The sequence below is a fragment of the Diadema antillarum genome, unplaced genomic scaffold, assembly GCF_040938485.1.
Source record: "Diadema antillarum isolate AM-2024a unplaced genomic scaffold, OU_Dant_1.0 seq00000009_RagTag, whole genome shotgun sequence".
NCBI classification, from domain to species: domain Eukaryota; kingdom Metazoa; phylum Echinodermata; class Echinoidea; order Diadematoida; family Diadematidae; genus Diadema; species Diadema antillarum.
The window spans coordinates 1,157,067-1,179,060 of NW_027271131.1; the positions used below are offsets into that span (position 1 = coordinate 1,157,067).

At 38.0% G+C, this 21,994-nt stretch overlaps 2 protein-coding genes across 2 annotated transcripts in view; one reads left to right on the forward strand and one right to left on the reverse strand.

Moving 5' to 3' along the window:
- Positions 1 to 780: 780 nt before the first annotated feature.
- Positions 781 to 17,381, reverse strand: LOC139725010 (uncharacterized). Its single transcript, XM_071636101.1, has 16 exons — positions 17,177 to 17,381; positions 15,001 to 15,101; positions 12,706 to 12,906; positions 11,734 to 11,822; positions 10,980 to 11,079; positions 10,043 to 10,164; positions 8,797 to 8,993; positions 7,734 to 7,905; positions 7,250 to 7,307; positions 5,134 to 5,278; positions 4,824 to 4,863; positions 4,109 to 4,160; positions 3,323 to 3,509; positions 2,814 to 2,937; positions 1,804 to 1,894; positions 781 to 858 (listed from the first exon to the last, which is right to left on the reverse strand). Exons 1-16 carry the CDS (start codon positions 17,379 to 17,381, stop codon positions 781 to 783), a joined length of 1,962 nt encoding a protein of 653 aa, XP_071492202.1.
- Positions 17,382 to 21,361: 3,980 nt separating this feature from the next.
- LOC139725037 (coronin-7-like) overlaps positions 21,362 to 21,994 on the forward strand; it is a 34,519-nt gene continuing 33,886 nt past the window's right edge. The window contains exon 1 of the mRNA XM_071636127.1: positions 21,362 to 21,421. Coding sequence (XP_071492228.1) covers positions 21,362 to 21,421 — 60 coding nt within the window. The remainder of the gene's footprint in view (positions 21,422 to 21,994) is intronic.

A 21,994-nucleotide genomic window follows, 5' to 3' on the forward strand; every position in this document is an offset into this window, starting at 1 on the left:
TCGAAATCCATAATATTGTTTCCCCTTCCATCATAAGGAACTTTCAAGGTTTATTATTCTGAGGAAAGGTCTAAATTACCTACATATACAATATGGCAGTTTATTAAAGGAATCTACTGGTAATTTTCATGGTTGCACTAGGGACACACAAACTTTAAGTCTGTGATGAAGCTTAAGGAGATTTTGCTCAATTTCAGGAAGTAAATCATACCTCCATCATAGTCCATATACTTCCATCACAGACAAATGACAGCTCGAGTGTAACAGTATGAAAATGATGTACTATGCATTTTATGAAGCATGAAGGCATGCATTTGCAAAATGAGAAGACAAAAGAATGTTAATGACAATAAAAATCCATGATTTATGTTTTTCACTCAAAAATATCATACACCCTCTAATCTTTCTATATTCCACAATTTTCCACAGGAAAATCTGGCCCCTGATTCAATAGCTCAAATCATTTTTGTTTAATGAATTGCTGACTTCAGTCTTTTTTGATCTGTCTAGACACAGAAGCGTGGTAGGCTAGGGTGTACTTGTCGTCTTTTTAGAGCAATACGCACAGAAATCTGTTTTCGAATCATTCTTGGTGTTTAAAATCAATTATCCCGAGAATTCATGATTTCCTTCTCTTACTGCAACAAAGATGGACCCTGCACATGAATATTTCAGTTTGGTCTCTTCCGAGTCGGATAAAGCCAAAGGTGATGGATTTGAATAATACTGTAATACTGCTTCTGTAACTCCTCACAGTAGCATCTGTGGTGAAATCCCTGTCTATGACTCCGCGTTTGCCAGTAGATCTGGCAAGTTGTCGATTTTGAAGTCTGTCAGCATCTGTCCGTAAGCTTTTCCCTGAAACATGATACCAAAAGGGATTGGTTAAATCATACAACTTTCCTCCATATGAGAGATAGCAAACACCACTATATGTACAAAGGTCAGGGACAGCAATGTCCTGAATCAGGGGTAGTAGATTTTTGTTGGAAGTAACACCAGCACCGTAGAGGGGCTAACACAAATATTAAATATGGCACACCAATTCCACATCTGAAACAAATAAACTATCGCCACCACCACAAAGTACTATGCATTTCATCTGTTCTCCAATATACCGAATGTACTTATGTGAATAAATTGCAACAAACAGGACATCATATATCAATTTATCATGATAGATGTGTAGTTGATTTATCCTCCTTTTTGATAAATGAGGTTGATCTATTTGACTTCAAAATGTGTTTCTCTGGGGTAGATATGAATTTGCATCTCACATACTGTATATTCCTTTAGTTTTGTGAGCATGATGATTCATATTCACAACGTACAAGATATTAGTACAAGTGGTTAAACTTGTGATCAATACCCGCAAAAATTAAGTGTTATCCTTTTCACAACAGCAAAATTAGATTTTCCAAACTTGGAGACAATTCTTTGATAAGAGGCAATATGTTAGCACGTTAATTTCACAAATATAAGAGGCAATATTTTAGTTTCATGAAAAACAGTCAACTCACTAAATCATCAAAAAGGAGAGCAACATGGAAAAATGCAGTACGTGAAACTGTAAAATGAGGAATGCTTGTGTGTATTTTAATTTCATGAATTTCGCGAGAGCCAAGATTCACAATATTAAAATGCATGTGAAAGTTATTGTCTACACTTTACGCATTGAATGCCAGTGGCAATTTGTGAAAATTTTAAGCCGTGAAAAAGGCTATCAGCTCCAATTTGCAAGAATTTCATGTGTGAAAATATCTCGTTTTATAGTACATGAAATGCATGAGGCCGTTAGGTTACCTGTGGGTCACTTCTTAATGATGTAACTCCGCCACCTCCAAGGGAATTCTTGAGCACAAAGTTGAAGCCATCGATGCCTGGCAGCTCATATCTGTACAGAGTTTACATCAACACCAAAATTTGTTTGCTTAAACCATTTGTGTGTTTTGCATGCCGACTGTCACAGAAAACCCAATAGCACTGTACACACTGATCAAAGTCCTTGGTACTGAAAAGGTTAAATCAGAGTTCTGATTAACCCATTACCTATAGGAATCTCTGTGCAAATCTAAGGGAATTTCAGAATCTCACAGAGTGTCACTTCTATCATTTCTTGGACAGCTGGACCATACAGCAAATTGACTTTCAGTAGCAATGCATATGACATTGTACTCATATATACACAAGTGCACAGGTCCATGTGTTGTATCAGTGAGGCTATCGACGGACAATGATGAATAAGATCTGTGAATTATTGGTACAGTGCACTACTGTTATAACTAACACGATTATAATGAAATTTTGGTTACAACAAAGTAAAAATTCAGCCCGCAACATTATCCATTCTATGCATTTTTATTGTTTATTTGTTCTTTTACAACAAAAGAAAATTGCCGGTCCTGAGGACTTCATTATAATGGGAGTCCACTGTACTAAAATGATGGCCTTCAAACAGTTCTTTTTGAAACAGTACCAGTACACATGCATCATATGATTCTTTCGTAAAACTATTTTGAATGAATTACAGGAATATTGCAACATCATTGGATACTGCTTCCTCTCCTTCAGACAATCTTTAATACTTAAAATGCAATATAACAATTATGGTTCCGATGTTTCACACATGTATCCATTAATATACAATGTTCAGGTGAAAACAAACAAGTAGAAAACATATGAAAAAGAAAACAAAAGTTTTATAATGAATATATTAAAAACAAGACAAAAAAAACCCCAACAAAAACAGAAGATCACAGTAACGGCTAAATTGACACAAATACAAACAAACACACCAGAAACATAACCTTTACCTGGTGACCAATTCTTCTCCTTCTGTGGTTGGTTCAAAGACATGTTGGAAGTACTCTTGTACTGCCTGAGATGTGAGTGCATTCCTCAGGTAAGGCACGTATGATGGATGCCTGGCTATGACACCTGTTGGAGGAGTAGAATGCAGTGATTAGAAATAATAATGAAGATAACGATAATGAAGAAATGATAATAATAATAATAATGACTATAACATTAGCACCAACAACCACAATAATAATTAGTTGTCCCATTGCTATCATTTTCATTTTCTTTTGCAATGTAGTCACTAAAATCTCATCTGTAATAGTATGCACATTTCTTTGTACTAAATGGTCTACATAAATACTATTCGAAGATTGGTCATAATGAAATTATGTGACATTTCCCCTATACAGAAATGAAATGGGATGCCTATTTATCATGGGTACTTGAAGCTAATGGTGGTACAGTTGTTTCATGTTGCCCCTTAACTGTTGACAAGTAATCTGAAATATCCAGTTATGCTGACCAATGTTGCTAGAGTTGCCCTTGTCCCCACTCCGTGTGTAGGCCAGCTGACCCACAGTGAATGAGTGACTGCCTGTCTGCACGTCATCACTGGGGGCAGCATCCGGCTCGCTAGCTCTGCCAGCTTCTTTCTCTTGACTGGCTGGCATGCTGAATTCTTCCTGGTTACCCTCCACATCGATCGTAATCTGTGGTTAAAACAGAGAAATGGAAGATAAACAAGATGTGTCTTCCCAATGTCTCATGAAGACTAGCTCGGTCTCTGGGGAGCTGCAAGAGAATCAAACATGTTCAATTTTTGAGGAGACTCTTTCCAGTCTCTAGCTGGTCACAGAAATGTCTCTGCAACGTCTCCTTAGTCAAGGCCAAGACACGGAGACCAATTTTGTCTATGAGTCTCCACGACAACTCCATGACCTCAAGAAACCCAAAATCATTTGAATTGAATTGAATTAAACTGATGGCAACAATGTGGAGACTATGCAGAGGTGTCTCCACAGCCCAGAAAATGTCTTGGAAATGTTGCGATGACATCCCCTTGACTTAAGGGCGAATAAGTTGTGACCTTATTTGGAAATGTCTTGAACATTGCCCTGGAGTCACCTTCCTAGTGAGAGTGCAAGTCTTTTTTTTTTTTGGGGGGGGGGGGGTTGAGTGGCATGGGTTGCGGTTGACGTCTCCTCCAATGATATAGGCCCTTAAGGCAACATCATGTCATTGTTACTACAAAATGCACACATGAAATCAGTAGTTTGATGGCAAAGTGAGAAAATCAGGACAAACTTACTGGAATCTTCTCCTTGGGATAGAGGAAGGAATGCAGTTTCAAGATGGGGGATCTGCAAAGAAAGAGAGCACATGAAAAAGAGAGAGAGAAAAAAAAAGTCACAACAATGTAATGTATCACTTATCATCATAAACAACTCCTGGGTTCAAATGTAATAAATATACACAACACATATAAATGTAATAATTTAAAGATATATGAATATATATAAAGATATATATATATAAATATATATATATATATATATATATATATATATATATATTTTATATATATATATATATATATATATATATATATATATATATATATATATATATATACATATATATATATATATACATATATATACATATATATATATATATATATATATATATATATATATATATATATATATATATATATCAATGAAATAAATGTCAACTTCACACACTATTATTGACATAGGACAATCACAAAGAAAAACAAATCACAATTGTTACTATGACAACACAAATGAATGATAATGAGTCCATTTTGAGAAATTATCTAAACTTACTACGATACATTGATAGAATCAATGCAATCATCAATTCCCACATTTCATATTTCTGTATAACAAATAAATGAGCTCCTAAAATCATAAGCAGCCTTTTTTCCTAACATTTGAAGAAGTGACTGGTTGAAATCACCCACTGACAGGCAAAATACAGTTAGACAGGGATTTACTCACGCTTTGGGTCTACCCCCAACCAGTCCAGTCAAACCAGGAGCTACACAAAAGACAAATAAAACAAAATACAAACATGAGTGACTGCAAAAGCCCCTACTTTTAGCTGATATTCACCAAATAGCCTCATTCGTCTTGTGCGGCTTAGGCATGAAACAGCAATGATATCCAGCTTTGAATTCGCTATGACAAAGAAAAATAGTGGGAGATATTCCCAACTGCACTTCATTTCACATGCATTGCTATATGTTTACAATAATAAAGAGATTATTTCATGGTTACCATGACAACTGCATCCACCATCACCGCTTACCCATTCCAGTGCCAGCTGGAGCAAGCTCTCTCGCGAACAATTCCAGGGCTCTCTTCTGGGAGTGTTCTACGGCCACCCACATGGCGGCCTCACGCGGGTTTAAGTCGCGGGCATGAGCACCGTACGTCTCCTCTGAGCCAATCACCTGCAGGAAAAGGGGGCACGCCCAGATACATCACAGTCACATGTCACACAATAATCTCAGCTATTAGACAGCAGCTAGACAACAACCAACCTGCTGCAGACACTGAAGTGGTTACCATGGTGACAGGAATTACTGTGCCTTATGGCAAGTGAAAACATCTGTACAGCATGCAATGGCATGGACAACACTTGTAACATCTGCATTCTGCACCATATCAACAACATTTAAGTTATGGTTCGTATTCCCTTTTGTTCAATGTAAACCTCAAATGCTTCCATAAGTCTTCGTGTCATTGCTGCTAAGCAGCAATGGCCCCAACTCACACATGTACATACCTATATCAGGACTTGAGACTAAATTCTTTCTCCGGTGGCCTGTTCGGGCCACTAAAAATCTATGAATTTGAAATTTTGGTGGTCCAAAATAAAAGGAAATAGAAAAATTCATTTTTAAGTTTAGTTGCATGATTAGGCCACCAAGGGATAGCCTTTTTGGAAATTTGGTAGCCTGACATCAATTTTTAGTGGCCCTGGGCCACTGGGCCACCCCTAATGTTGAGCCATGCCTATATACAAATAAAAACAACTGTTTACTACAGTGACATTGGCTCATCGGCTTCCACCATATCAAGATGATGTCAAGGAACTGCACTAATGTATTAAGCCATAGTAGATGTTGGCATTTCCTAGTGGAAATGTGGTGGCCCGACATCAGTTTTTAGTGACCCTGGGCTACTGGGCCACCACGCCACCGCTTAAGTAGTGCCATGCCCATATACAAATAAAAACAACTGTTTACTACAGTGATTTTGGCTCATCGGCTTCCACCATATCAAGATGTTGTCAAGGAACTGCAGTAACAAAGTCATAGTAGATGTTGGCATTTCCTCGTGATGAAATTGAGCCTTGTAATTAAACACTACCCAACAAACCAGCCAACAAACAATGGCCGACCCACATATCTATCTCTAACCAAACATCAACTGCTGCATTGAAACACCTCCTCTCACATCACTTAATAAATAATATGATGTCGACAAAGAAAGCTTGCAAAAGTACAAATGAAAAAAAAAATCACTTATATGAAACCAACTCGAATCACTATCAAATTAACCACAGTGAAGTGTGAGGCAAGGAATTACTTCCTGAATGAGAAGGGGGAAAAACACCATAACAAGAACATTGATAATCACGTGAACCACAATAATTATACAAGTGTCAAGCAATGTGGAATTACTTCCTCAATAGTAATGATGGAAGAAAATTCACATGTAATAGATTGATCAATGACTAATCATCAGTGAAATGATATAGCGCGGTTCACTGTCACATGTAAAAGGACCACAAGTTGATACAGAAGACTCAAGGTACAAAAGGTGGTATCTCTTTTTGAGATGCAGACACCAGAGTGTATCTTGAATACTCATAGCACGAACTTACTTTTTCAAAACCACCTCTGGTCTACAGCAGAAGATTTTGAAAGATTCACTATTAAATTTCGGGGCATTGGGACTGCAGTAGTTCACCGGTATTGCTAACATCAGCATCTTCGTGAAAAGCAACCATCAAGCCAAGCCGTCTTGTTTAACCATTGGCTATCAAAATCAAGCTGTCTTGCATTAGCCAATGGTAAAGAATAATTTTATCCATATTGACTATGCAATCATTTTTGCCAATTAGGGTTGAAGAATTCTTCTGTACAAAAGTTAAAGAATTAATGTTTTGTTTTGTTTTGTTTTTCAAGGGGTCATTTGTATTTTGGAATTTTGACTTGACTGAGAGGTAGGACAGTTCATTGCCTGCTTCCATGTTTTATCCTTTGCGAAATACTTCAATTTGTCTTTTTTTTTTTTGGGGGGGGGGCATACAGCTGTAGAATGTTAAACACCCAAGTAGAGATTTAAAGATAGTGTAGTTTTGCAAATGTTACCATATCTATGGTCAATGAATGATTTTAAAAAGTAATATCTACCTGAATTCTTGTTCTGGTGAAGTCTTCCATACCCAGGAATTGGAACATGCGCTGTAATCTGGAAAATAAATCAGCAACAACTTCATTGCACTAGCCGGCTAAACTCGGCATTACATTTGCATGCACGGGGTTATAACACGAACTAGAACAGGAAAAGAAGAATTGAAATAAAAGTCAGGCAATGTGCTAAACCAAGATTTCCTCCTCTGAAATCTTACAGGAATTTCTGTGTCATGGATATTGCTGTAAAAACAAAATGGACTTCAAACAACAAAACACAAAATGTGCAGATATGTCTTCCATGAAATTTCATGGCAAGGTTTTGAAATCTTAGACTTATATGTTCCTTCACTTTCACTTCTTCTTGCTCTGTCGGGTAAATTTCTCTACAATATATAATACTTTGTGTGTCTAAAACACTAGGACAAGATTTCATTTGACACCAGATCTTAAGAAATGCTTCTGTACAAGATCAAGGCCCTACCTGGCGATCTGACTCTGTGCAGTCCGTCTCCCCTTAGCAACACAGTTTGGGCCAGCCAGTGTAGATACTGCCGTAGCCCTGTAACCCTCGAGGAATGTAGCACTGACCTTGTAGCTGTCACTGGGGTTATAACCTTTCACCCCGGTGACCAGTACTCCATCTTCATCGTTGTCTGTGCGAGTAAATCATATTGGGAACAATTTAACATCATAGGCCTGCATTTCAGTGATAAAACTAATGAAATCAGGCATCACACAGGGTTTGTTTTTGATTTTTGATATGGACTATATTATGACTAGAAGCTTATTATGCACCTTTGACTCCTTGATGCAGAAAAGAAGCAAAGTGGAATTCACTCTTTGTCTTACATCATCTTGAGTACTGCTACAGTACAGGGAAAAGAAAGACTTCTATCATATTCAAGTTAATCTTAAACCTAAAGACTTGTCCTTGTTATTTGGTACATATTATTCTTATTCCAGATGCCATTTTCAGAGTAAAGTTTTGGATAGTTTGAAGGCTTGAAATTGGATGGCTCCTACCTCAAATCCACTAAAGTCATGTAATGAGAAAGTGCCCTTCAGCTTTGATATATTCTAATCCATAACATTAGCTCTCAAAACACCAATCCTAAATAAAATTTCAAAACTTTAAAGAGCAGGGTCAATCCTAATGCATGGTCTACTTTACACACACCTTCCTGGCAACAGGTGAATGTTAGCAATCACAAATTTTTTATGGTTTTCACAAGTGACTAGCAATAGTCAATATCAATGACTATTACTTATGCCTTATATGGTACCAGGGCACAACACCAAAATTTTTTCTTTGGTGGCCCATTTGGGTCGAAATAAACAGAAACATAACATTCCATTTCTAATCTTAAGTGCCCAATTGGGCCACTAATAGATAGCCTTTCTAGAAATTTGATGGGCCGACATCAATTCTTAGTGGCCCTCGGCCACTAGTTATGTTGAGCCCTGCTCAAATTTTAATATACTATCGTGTATTACGATATCATGCCATGCAAACGAAGAAAACCACAGGATTCAGTGCAACTAACCTTTGACCTCTGCAAGGTTGACCTGGCTAAAGTCACAGGTGACATCTGGAAGCATGTACGCCCTCGGGTCCCCGATCTCATACACCAGCTGCTCACCCACAGTAGCCTTGTTCACCAGACCCCCTGTCATGGGTGGCTTCGTCAGCACAAACTTGCCGTCTGGCGCGCACTGCACGATGGGGAACCCAATGTTATCCCTGGTAGAGGAAGAAATAGGCAGGGGGAAAAACTGTGAGAATGTGAATTCCTGACAATGACTAGCTGATTAGTGAGAGACTATGGGGAAAACTTATCTATCACATGATCAAGAGAATTTGTTTTGTTGGTTTTTGTTTGTTTGTTTGATTGTTTGTTTCTGCATCTGTTCTGTGCAATTTTTTTTTTATAACATTAACAACAATTCCTTCATTAGACTGAAGCCATGATGGAAGTGGTTGAAAAACTTGAGAAAATGGAGTTGAATGCATTTTAAAAAGAATTCCTAGGACCTAATGTGAAGTCCTGCTAAGCACTGCTGCTATTCTCTGTTGGGCAAGTTCTGCAAGCGACTGAGCATATGCTGCCTGTCCATCAGAAGTCAACTCGTCTAAAACCACCTAGATCGCTCAAAGTGCTGTCTCAGTTCTTGACCGTCTTCAGCTGGACTTCCACACATGGCCTATGAGCCAGTTCAAGGATGTGATTTGTGCATGTTCAAGCAAAGCTCATTTGAGAAAGTTTGCGAATTTGCCAATGACTTCAAAACAAAAAGAATAATCAGGTAAGCTCCATATGGAATGTCAAGTTATGTATTTCACACTAGTGGGAACATACAGGTAAAAGTGATTCATCAACAATGTAGAACCAAAGCTCTCCATGCATTTCATTTGCAATGAGTACAAAGATGACATGTGACCGCCTCATCACAACACATTTCCATGTTATTTGAAAGTCTGTGGTACAGGGGTCATTTGAGAAATGCACTACAACTGTGAACTGGCATACTGTAAACCAGATGCAATCAGCTATCTCACTACTCGAAAACAAACTTCAGATCAAAACATTATGCTAATATACGAGTCTTGCATTGAGTTGTATTAGTTGCTACTAACTGACAAATTGTCCTTCATTGACGTAAATAAGTACCAATTATGCAGTGTTTAATTAACACCGATGAAGGGCAATTTGCCAATCTGTAGCAATAAAACAGTACGTTTTCACTCCAGCTCAAAAAATGCATGACAGGAGAACTAGAGGGTGCACTGACCAGTCAGGTACGAGATGCCAGTCTGTAAAGATACCCCCAGTCGCCTGAGCCCCGCACTCCACCAGGTGACCAGCCAGACTTCCAGCGGCCAGGATGTCGTAGTTGTCAGGTGACCAACCAAACTACATCGAGAACACAAGGATAAGGACTCCACTGGGTCAATCACTGTGAAATCAGAAATTCTAAGGCTCTCTTTAAATACTCCCTCTGTGAGAGTTTTTATCTACAACAAACGAGGAGATAAACTAGACAATGATTGTTGAACACACAATGTCATATCATACTTGTAGGTAAACTTGTTTGGAGGGAGAAAATATCTGTTGGTTCCATTTTGTAACAAAAACCCCAAAAAAACTTGTGTAAAATTTTTTAAAACTTAAATCCTTTTAACATTATTCAATAATATTCTCATGGAGTTTTTTGGGCAAACAAACGAATTCCTGGTAAAGACAGGAGTTTACTTGCAGAGTACTGTTAAATTGTTTTTGTGCTCAAATAGAGAACAATTGGTTTCTGTTGAATTTACATGGAAGAACACATGAACTCTGAATGGGGAAATGTATAGAAATATAACAAACTGAATGTATCTGATCAGTATCAGAAGTTGTCAAATTAAGAAATCTGTGTGCGAAACACAAGGGCCCGAATTCACGCAGGTGCTTTAAATTCGAAACATGGTTTATGCAAAATTCTTCTGCATAAATATGATTGACAGATTGCGCAAGCTATTCAGACGTCCTGTAAGAAACATGTGTTGATACATACATGTCAAAGGTACACTTATTTCAAGACCATGGTCTGAATTTAAACCACTTTCGTGAAATTGAGCCTTTTGAGTTCTGCAAGCAGGCTTCTTTTATGTGATTGGGAAAGAGTTTTTCCCACATCTAGAGCATGTTCAATAATCTGGATGTTAGTCATCACTGACTGTTCTCACCTCGTGCATCAAGGGACCAAGAACCACAGCACTGTCCACACAGCGACCGGTCAAGACAATCTCGGCCCCAAGGTCCAGTGCTCGGGCAATGGGTGTTGCTCTGGACACAACATATACATGTATTACAAGAAATTAAAATGACAGTGAATGAATTCAAAAGAGGCAATAGATCATTAAGAGTATTAACAGTGCAATGCAATATTAATATGATGGTGTTTAGAGGTTTTCAAATAGGTGTTCAGCTATAGCAATAATGAAAGAGCGAGGTGGAAAGGGGTATCTCAGAAATTACATTGTATACAGGTAAATCATATCATCGTAAGAGCAGGAGATATTGACATGTATACACTCATACATTGTACATTTATACACCCATACATACACACTTACACACATAAAGCAAACACACATATATACACATGCACACTGGACAAATATTTCTAAAATTACAAGCAGAATACATAGATTTATAACCAACACTATCATACTGACACTGCCGGTGAATGTCAGTTGTTGGATTACAACAGAATGATAAAAGGGGGGGGGGGAAGCATACAGATTAAACAAAGGTGTGTGTGATATAAAGACAAAATCATAGAGCACGAAATAAACTTGCGAGACTCAAGATTAATGTGCCTGTGATTACAAACAAGCAGACAAACTGTGAGGTTATAGGAAGGAAAGACTTTGGAAAGATCAGTTCACACTATACACTGAACAGGTACCGGTACAGCAAAGCGGGACTCGTTCTCACCCAAGATAGGCATTCATAGTGACCAGTGATTCGGGTAGGGCTCTTCCAGAATCAATGTCTGTTGGTTTCATGTCATAAACTGCATCTCTCTAGATTAAAACAACAATGCAAAAAAGGCAAACATATAGAATCAAAAAGGGAATAGTCAACGGAATATTTAAAAGGTCACTTGCAGCATCTGAACCAAATATATCTTAATCATATTGATAATTTTTGCTGTACACTACAATTTATCAAGAAAACTATCATTTCATTCACATGTCTTCAGTAATTAGCCCATGAAGCTACACTTTGTTTCAAATTGATGGCAAGTTTCATGAAAAGGGGCATATCTTTACACCTGGGGCCAGGAAGTTATTGTCAAAATGGGGGAGGGGGGAGAAGGGCTGAACGAACAAATAACTTTGGATGATATAGCACTGGGGTAGGGAGCAGGGAACAGAATTTTGCTGGTGAACAAATACAGATTATCCATCAATCTGTGGAAGAACTTGGCTATGAAAGATGTCAGGCCAAAGATAGTAGGGGAACGGGACGGGTGAATGACTGCATTCCCCCTGCTTTGTACATCAAAGAAGACCAGAATTGATTTTTTTTTCCCTCAGTTGGTTTGATGTAAAGAAGGAGTGTCACGTAGCCCATATATATTCAGCTGCAATAGCTGGTCTTCCATGGAGACCAGTTGGATGATAGGCTGGACCAATTCACCAAGTTAAACACCCTGCTCTTTGCAATTAATAAATGAAGGTGGATATTTTAGGTGCATGAGTTGTGACTCTCTCACACACAGGACCTCCATTTTATGTCCTATCTGAGGGACAGAGTATTTTGCCTCTTACTAGAGGGGATGGTATGATTACACACAACATTGTCAGTGGGACCCGGGAATCGAACCGGGGTCCTTTGGATCGTGGGGCAGACGTACTACCGACTGAGCTAACTCAGCGCCCACAGAGCAAACACACATCATACCTGAACCATCAGGTCATCACCCATGACGACGGCCACCTTGATGTCCACCCCTGCCTCCTTGGCCACCTCCCTGATGGCCTGGGCACAGGACAGCGGGTTGACCCCGCCAGCATTACTGATGACCTTTATTCCCTTCTTCTTGATCTGCTTGATGAGGGGCTTGAGGACAGCCAGGACAAAGTCCGGAGCGTATCCCATGTCCTGCAGAAAATTTGGACAGGATGGTGAGGGACCCCATTATAATGATTATAATGATGATGATGATGATGATGATGATGATGATGATAATAATGATAATAATGATAATAATGATGATAATAATAATAATGATAATAATAATGATAATGATAATGATGATAATAATGATGATAATAATAACAATGATAATAATAATGACAATAATAATAATAATAATAATAATAATTATAATAATTATAATGATAACAATACTAATACAACTACTACTAGTAATAATACTAACAGTAATAATAATAAGAAGAAGAAGAAGAAGAAGAAGAAGAAGAAGAAGGATAATAATAACAATGTTTTATTTATCCAGGGTAGTCTCTTCAATGTTGCCACTGCTCTACCAGAGGGCCCACACATTTACTTTCACTAGATATCATCCACTTTACTCTTGAAAACCACTGTCCTGCTTTGTACATGTTGCACTACTCAGTATCTGGTCATGAATCATGTGCTGTGGTAACATTAAGCATATTGTTACATCTGAGCTGAGTTGGAGTTGACTTCTCTTTGAAATTTTCTTGATGTGTTGAGAAAAGAGGACTCCAGTCTTTCAGAGCTGTGTTTCCCTCACATTACATGTACAAAAGTATCTTAATTGGCTGTCTCCAGAAACTTTGTTTAGAATTCACAGTTGTTGCTAACTTGAAAGAAATTTGCACCACAATTTAATCTCAATGTGAAATGTGCTCTATGCTTAAATACTACACTCAGCAAAAAAAGAAAGTAAACACTTTTTCGTGGTCATATTTTTCATAGAAGATTTTTCTGAAAATCAATGTATTAGGTACCATATTAAAGGTAATTTAATTGGCTATTAAGCTAATAGGTTAATTAAAAAGAAAGCTTTACGCATGAGTGAGCACATTCGTTTTTGTCCTCCAAGGCACAAAATTAAAAATTGCAAAAAATGACATGTTCTCTTTCATTTGCAAATGCCCTTCACGATAACATTGACAACAAAAGACCAGATTAACACAATGAGAGACATGAATGAAATAGGAAAAATACGTTTTTATTCTCTTTATCTCTTTATAACCTCTAAGAAAACAAAGTGGGAAACTAAAGAGGAAAAATAAGAATTTTCTGTCAAGTCAAACTTCAAATGACACAGGGAATAATAAGCATAAAGATGGTTGAATTGAGCAGAATTTCTTTATCTATTTCTTTTGATCTAGTGATTTAAGAATCCATGTGACAATTTCAAGAACCAAACATTTACAATTTCCCAATTTGAAAAAATAACACCTCTAATTTCTACCATTTTTGCTAATTATTACTTCCTCTTTCATTTCATTTCACTTTAGATTTGACATAAGATGCTTTATTTTCCTCCATTATTTTTACCCTTCATTAACCTTTTGGACTTTAAAGATATCATAGAGATCAAAGGTTATTTTTGCAACTTAATTCATGTGTCTTTTTGTGTGAAATTTGTTGGTTGTTCTTATTGTTCTATGGAAGAGCACATACGCATGAATGACAACTTGTTCAGTTTTGCAATTTTTACTTTTGTGCCCTGGAAGAGAAAAACAATGGTGTTCACTCATGCGTAAAGTTTCCCTTTTTGTTGATCTACCACGCTGATAGCCAATTAAATTACCTTCAATGTGGTATATAATACATTAGCTTTCAGCCAAACATTCTATGAGAAATTCAAACCTGAAAAAGCGTTTACTTTCTTTTTTTGCTGAGTGTATTTCTCAAGGTGACTTTACGGACCGAAAATGTTGTAGTTCATCTCATATGATATCAGATTATATATCTTTAATAGAAAAGTCCAGGATGCGAAATAATTTATCAACTTCTTACTTCTACGTGTTGACTACCATACACAAGTGTATACAATTTGCAAAATTCATACAAGAGTAATCATCACCCTATACACCAAACATCTGATGAAGACATTAATGATCAAGAACTGCCACCGACAGTGTAAATAACATGTGCAATAATGGATGCTTTGCCCTGGAGTAATAAATACTGAAACTGCAATGCAGACAATTATTGCATAAAAAGGAGCACTCGGTCAAAATCATACTCACTCACCGGATTCTTCCTCCTTGCTGCAGCAAGCAGCGACATCGTGATCTCAGACAGGTAGTCGAAGACCAGGTAATCAATGTTGCCCATGTGGACCAGTTGTGGGGCTGGGTAACAGCAAAGAAATGCACAAATAAAGAAACACATAAAATCTCTTCATTGATGAAAACAAAATTAATGGAGAACAGAGGAAGTTGCACGATAGCTTCCTGCTGCCAACCGACTGCCACCTGACAACATATAACTCATATTCACAAATCTTCAAATATACATTCACGTGTGACTAATCAGTCACCTCAAAGGTTTGATGCAGTCCCCAAACATCAATTTCCTACTTTTGGTTTTTTGGTGGGTTTTTTTTTATTGCATTCTAAAGCATCTAAACTTTCCAAATATAAATCATTTGTCCCAGTTTATTTTCAAAAGCCTGCTGTAGAAATGGTATGAATAATGCCAACCAGATGAACTAGATTTTTAGTGTTCAGTGTGCGCAGGAGATTTGGAACAAATAGCTATCATTCAAATGATATAGTTACATGATAAACCAAAGAAACTGGCATTCAGATATGAGGAAGTAAACACATCACACTGAATTTTTGTAAACGAGATTCTACGAATTTGGCATAATACCCAAATGCCAGCATATTCACCGCTTTGATGTTTGAAACTCTGCCAAACTGATGTATTGATGGGTCACCCTTATATAGTATACAAATATGCAAAATTCCAAGAAATATTCTGCTGACATTTTTTTCTTGATCAACTAACTGAATATCGAGACATCTTTCCAAATAAATCTGTCCCATATGGGCCATAACACATAATTACAAGGACCAAACAAATCTAATATAGGGATTGGATAGAATATATGGAAGTCTACCATATACAATTATTTACATTTGATTAAGAATGCTCTCTCTTCATATAATCTCTTACAACCACAATTAATTGACAAATTCATTCATGAATATAATGGTGTTATAGTAAATATTATGTCAACACTAACAGTGTTTTTGGTTTTTGTTCTATGTAATATCAATGAAAATGAGGTATTTCTGCAGTGCTCACTCTCTGAGTGACTCAACATCTGTAGTTAAGTACTAAATGTACTTCAAGAAAAATAAAGGTCTGCAAAATCAAAGAGTTATGTATCCCACACTATAACTGATCTTACACAAGAAAAAAAAAAGCACTACATAAAATCTTGAGCCATAATCCAATCCTAACCCTCATCAACACTTACTAAATGAGACATATTTCCTATAGGTCCATTTTGTGGTGGGCACAGATCCTGCTGCCAGCAGTTTGCCGAGAAGGCGGCCTGTGGCCTTAAAGGATTTGAAAATAACTAAATATGTCTTCAAGCTGATAAGTTAGCATATGACAAACAAAATTAATTGATTGCTGCAAGCCAATGATATACCACCACCAGTACCGATTTCTGTTTTTAAAGTCACAATGCCAAGTTGCAATGTAGACAAGTGACAACTGCACAAGGTCATGGACAAGGTCACATAGCCAAGGTGCAATGACTGCAAAATTTGGATACCTATTAAATTAGTTCTAACGTTAGTTAGTATGAAAAGAAAGACCATTTTGAAATCAAAAAGCAGTCCATTCAGGTACAGGGTCATCAACGCTCTTAAATCATTTTATCATTCAATCAGTCTGACCTTCATGACCCTGGAGCAAACACCATATCCTGGCAGAATACTGGTATGACCATCTTGTACTTGTAGAAGCCGTAGTTCATTACTCAGGCTCTGCAAACAATAGTATTAGTAATTTACAGCATGACTCAGACTAAGCTCAGACTGTAAATTGAGGAATGAAATTTGGAGTTTGCTTTTCCTATTCATAACGCCTAACGGCTGTGTTGCGTTTTAATTTATCGAGGGTAGTGTTTGATTTCACTTGTCTCTTCTTCATACAGATACAACGTCCGAGCCAAACAAAACTCAAATGATCAAGGTAGGTCTTCACCCCTAAACTAAATCCAGGGCAGCTTTCGGCGAGCTGGCGCTAGCCGGTTTACATGGCTGGAGCTTAGGAGACTCAGCTCAGCTCCGCCGAGGCCTCCGCCACCCCAGCACGCGCACGCACCGGGTGCCCGATGTCGAAATACCGCAGGCCCCGCCCACTAAACCGCTGTATCAACTGCATTTCGATTTTTGGCACTTACCAGCCACGGAGGTATCACCCCAGAAACCCGAGGCACAACCGATCCTTATTGTCTTGTCTCCGAGATATTCATTGAAATCCCGTTTCTTCATCATTAAGTGCCCATTTTCTCGAATTTTGGAGCTCAGTAGAGCCGTAGAGCGTGACAGTCTCACGGTATTTAGAGCGCGAGAGAGGCCCTGTCGACACAGCATGGAGGCAGCCATTTTGACAATTAATATACTCTTTTCAAGGCTTTTGTATTCCTTTCTTCTTATGTTAAAAATTTCAATACATTGTACCTTAAACCTTGAAGAAGTAATTTCTGTTGCAGCTTTTCACAGGAAGCTATACTGGGATGTTAATACCACTCCAGAGAGCGAATTTAATTGAAGATAATCAATGACCACAAAACCAAACAGTTAAGAGGTCATAAAATTACTATTGATAGCAAACTGAGAAAAGAAATAATATTCCAACGTGTGAGAGTTCAGAGTGTGATGAATATTGGTGATGATGGTTATGACTCTAATGAGATACACAGAGATGCCAAGTTTCTCAACTATCTGGGAGTGAGTAACGAGGGGGGGGGGGGGCTCCCACGGTAGGGTGCTTTTTCATTTTCTGATTACAATTGTGCAATTTGGTGCATACTCGGGGGCGGATTCAGGAATTCTGTAAATCCTACAGAACGATACAAAATGACAAAATTGCATAAGAAATAAGGAAGATATGACATTTTGACACAGTTTCAATTTTTTTTTTTGTGAAAACATTTCTTAACCAGACCTTATGAATATTCAAATGAGCGAGTTGATGATGTCATACCCTCACAATTTTTCATGTATATGTTCTAATCGATGAAATTCAGGAAAAATGTTATTTTTAGCTAATACAAGTAAAAGCATGTATACAATGTTACAAGATATATCAGTTAAATTTGTTCTTTTTTTATTTTGGGTGGTTTTAAGGCAAATTGTACCTTCATATACAGCTGAATATGAGATTTTTGTCATTTCTGCATATGAAATTAATAAGAAACTGTGAGAGCATGACATCATCAACTTGCTCATTTGAATATTCATAAGAACTGGTCAAGAAATGTTTTCCAAACAAAACTAGGCCCTATATATGCAATTTCAAAATGTCATAAAAGAAAGAAAGGAAAGGAATAATCTAAAGCAGGCCCGTTATACTCAAAACTAAAATTGCTTACTTTGAAAAATATCACCACCTATCAGCAATGTATTTTTGTATATCAGTGTGTCAACAAACTTATGCCTGACCATTTTGTTCAATTGTTTGATATCAATCAGAATGTACATAATTACAATACACGCTCCTCGTCATTAATGCATTTGCCCAGACCCAGAACCATGTCTTACCAACATAATATTCGTTTTGTGGGCCCCAAGAAATGGAACAATTTATCTAAAGACATAAGAAATGCACCATCTCAAAATTGTTTTAAGATAAGACTCAAGAGAAAGTTGTATTCATCCATATAAGGTAGTCTTATAGTGAGGGCTGCTAAATTTCTCTTGATTATACTAAAATGAAATACATGTACATGTATGTACAATGTTGCCTTGTCTGTTATAGTATTACAAGTGTGTGTTTTAGGTTCTCTTTACCTCTCCTTAATGTATTTTTTTCTTTCTTCTCTTTTCTTTTCTTTCTTTTTTTTCCTTCTTCCTATCTGTTTTCCCTCCTGCATCCCTAGCTTTAGTCTCTTGTGTATCTGTACTTTGTCTTGTAAATATGTGTATTTTAAACAAAACTGTCTTTTTAGCTATGTTTCAATCAGATTCAACTACATTTTCAAATGTTAAAGGTGCACTCACTTCAAGCTGTGCTTACTGAGTTGTCACCTCCAGTTTGTCATTACTGAATTGTTACTGCTGTTTATACACGAATTGATCTGGAAATAAATGTTCTATTGAATTGAATTAATTGAATAAGGAAAAAATATAAAAATAGGAGGAGACCTAAGCAGATATCGAAATAGACAAATAAATAGGAGGAAAGAGAAAAAGATGACTAAACAGTGATTGTGATGGTCCCATGGTATGTGGTAACGATGATGGTGGTAATGATGAAGGAGATGATGATGATGATGATGATGATGATGATGATATGATATGATGATGATGGTGGTGGTGATGATGATGATGATGATGATGATATGATGACCATGATGACAATGAGGTGATGATAAAGATGATGATAGTAATGGTGATGGAGAGATAAGAAATGAAGAGAATAAAGGCGAAATTAAAAAAAAGACAATTAGGCCTACTACTCTAAGTAAGTTATGCGATTTCCTTTTTTTCTTCTTCTTCTTCTCGTGAAAAAATTGATACGCCTTGAAGAAAGACTATACAACATAGCCGTCAAATTAACATTTCCTGATTTCCGAGCAATTCATTCGATCGAGGAAGAAAGCGACTGTCTGTTGACTGGATCTACTGGTACAGTTTGTGCAAACGGTAAGACAATTTCACTTAATCATTCTGTGATTTCAACAAAATTTCATCCTGTATTATTAGAGTTACATCTGACTGAAAATCCGTTTATTCATCGCACTGTATGAAGTTGTTAGCGGCAGGATTCTAATGTGAGTCCTCGAGCTCGAGTAGCAGCGCGGTACCACACAACCAACCGGCCACCGCCCCTTCGACCGAGCGTGGTGTGGCGAAGGGCTCCGCTCCGCTCCGCCGCCGATGGCTATGGCTACGCGGCGCGGCGTTGCACGGGCCCGAGAGCGTGGCGCTGGATGTCCGTGTGTGTATGAGAAGCTTCATTTAATCTAGGCATCTAGCTATACGTGCTGGGAAGATGCCAACCGCCTGCCTCGTTTAGTACTATATTCGTTCAAGGATTAAACTAAAACTTTAGTAAAAGCCAAAACATAGTTCTGGTGCGCCTGCAAAAGTTGTCAAATTTCACTCCCAAACGTGCACGTAAAACTTTATGCCTAAGAAATGTGTGTCCTACTGACGTACTGTGGAACGCTGTAGTAAACAAGACATTCGATGCCGATGGGTAAATTAACGACGAAAATGCGAAATAATAACCAAAAAGGTTCGCCATAGTGGCAGTCTCAGAACTTACCCGATCGGGGTCAGGCTAAATTCGGACTCGGGGACAAATCGGCCTCGCTTTGGCAGCGGGACGAGTTGTCCCTCTGGCTCTGGATTGTACAGTGTTGTACTATGATGGGTGCGGCCTGTAGCGCTTCGCCAGAGACTCCAACTCTCCTACTTTCGACGGGAGATCTTCCGCTGAAAGCCCATTTGTGCAAAATCTCCTGTTCTCCCACTTGAGATTTAATATCTCCCGCCCTGGCTCTGTGTCTCCCGCTTGAGATGATTTCTTATTTAGTGTCATCGTATGTTGAAAAATAAGCCTTAGATAGCACGAGAGAGCATGTAGAACCCTAGAGCCCTGGACCCCGGCCGCGTCGCGCTTCGCACACATCAAGTTGGAGTCTCCCGTTTGCTAGGGGTTTCAGGCGGGAGAATCTCCAGATCAGAATGTGCTTGGGGTTGGAGTCTGTGCTTCGCATTCTGGCTAGTCACAGTTTACTAGTTATGGTCCGAGTTGATACCAAAGACGCTTAACTGAAAAGACAGGAAAATGCGCGCTAATCCTGTACAAAACAAATGGACAGCGCGCGGTCCTCAAGCGTATTATGCTGAGCTGAGACGCGCTGTCTTTGAAGTTGTTGTTTATTAAGCGTCTTTGATTGTCTTTTCAGTATGGCGATCACGAACTGCATGTAAATTGTCTGAAATAGGGCCGAGTTTTCCCTGGGACCGAGTTTTAGTCTGGATCCTTCTGGAATAAAAGTCGGTATACTGACTCGTATTTTTTATCTCGAAATACTCCAAACCAACTCCTCATCCCGGCAAATCGCATCAGCCAGGTAAGTTTCTTGGTAGACTCTTTCGATATATTGCAAGCAAATATGAAATGGTGCCAGACGGGTTCTCAAACCCTTATCAAAACTATGTTTTCACCATAAATATGTGTAGCAGAGTCCTTCAATCAGGTTTCGGTGAGATTTCTAAAATTATAGTTACCGTTGTGTTGATGATATACACGATATATGATAAGATTGAAATGTTTAAACTTTCATTCTCTTTGCAATGTAGAGGGAAGTCTTTACTTTACTACCAGAAGCAGACCCAACGCAACTGCCATGATGAGCAGATTCAAGGTTTCCAAATTCAAGAACGCATCAATCAAAACACCAAAGAGAGAGGTGAATAATAATAGTGTCTAATATGTGTCATTTAGTAGTATGCCAGGGAATTTTATGTTATTGTACTTCACATACAAAAAGTACTGGAATATACTGTAAAAGTGGACATTTTTGCAATGTTGAAATGTTCGCTCATTTCGTGCAACCAGAAACTCTACTCTGTGTTTTACCATCATGCTGCAAGAGGAGAATAGTGGGTAAAATCATGGACATGGTCCATTTCTTTTACATCAAGGATATAAGAAGACAAGATATATATAAGTTGTCTCCAGTGCTGGTGTACAGAGATTGCATTGTTGCAGGACAGCTATTCCAGCAATCTGTGCTGAGAATTTGATTGAACTTCAAAGTGTGTTTTTGTCCCTTCTCCAGAAAATGTTATGTATTTTGTCGAAAAGGTATAGCACTGGGAGCTGTTCTGGAAATTGTTGGTGTGCGTATTCAGTACGGTAGCCCACTTACAAGCACTTGTTGAAGCGAAAAAGTTTGGTGAGAAGAATGTTGTTTATTAATCTAAATCAAATTCACCCAAACTACGGAAATTACTCACCTACTACATACTGCACAAAATCC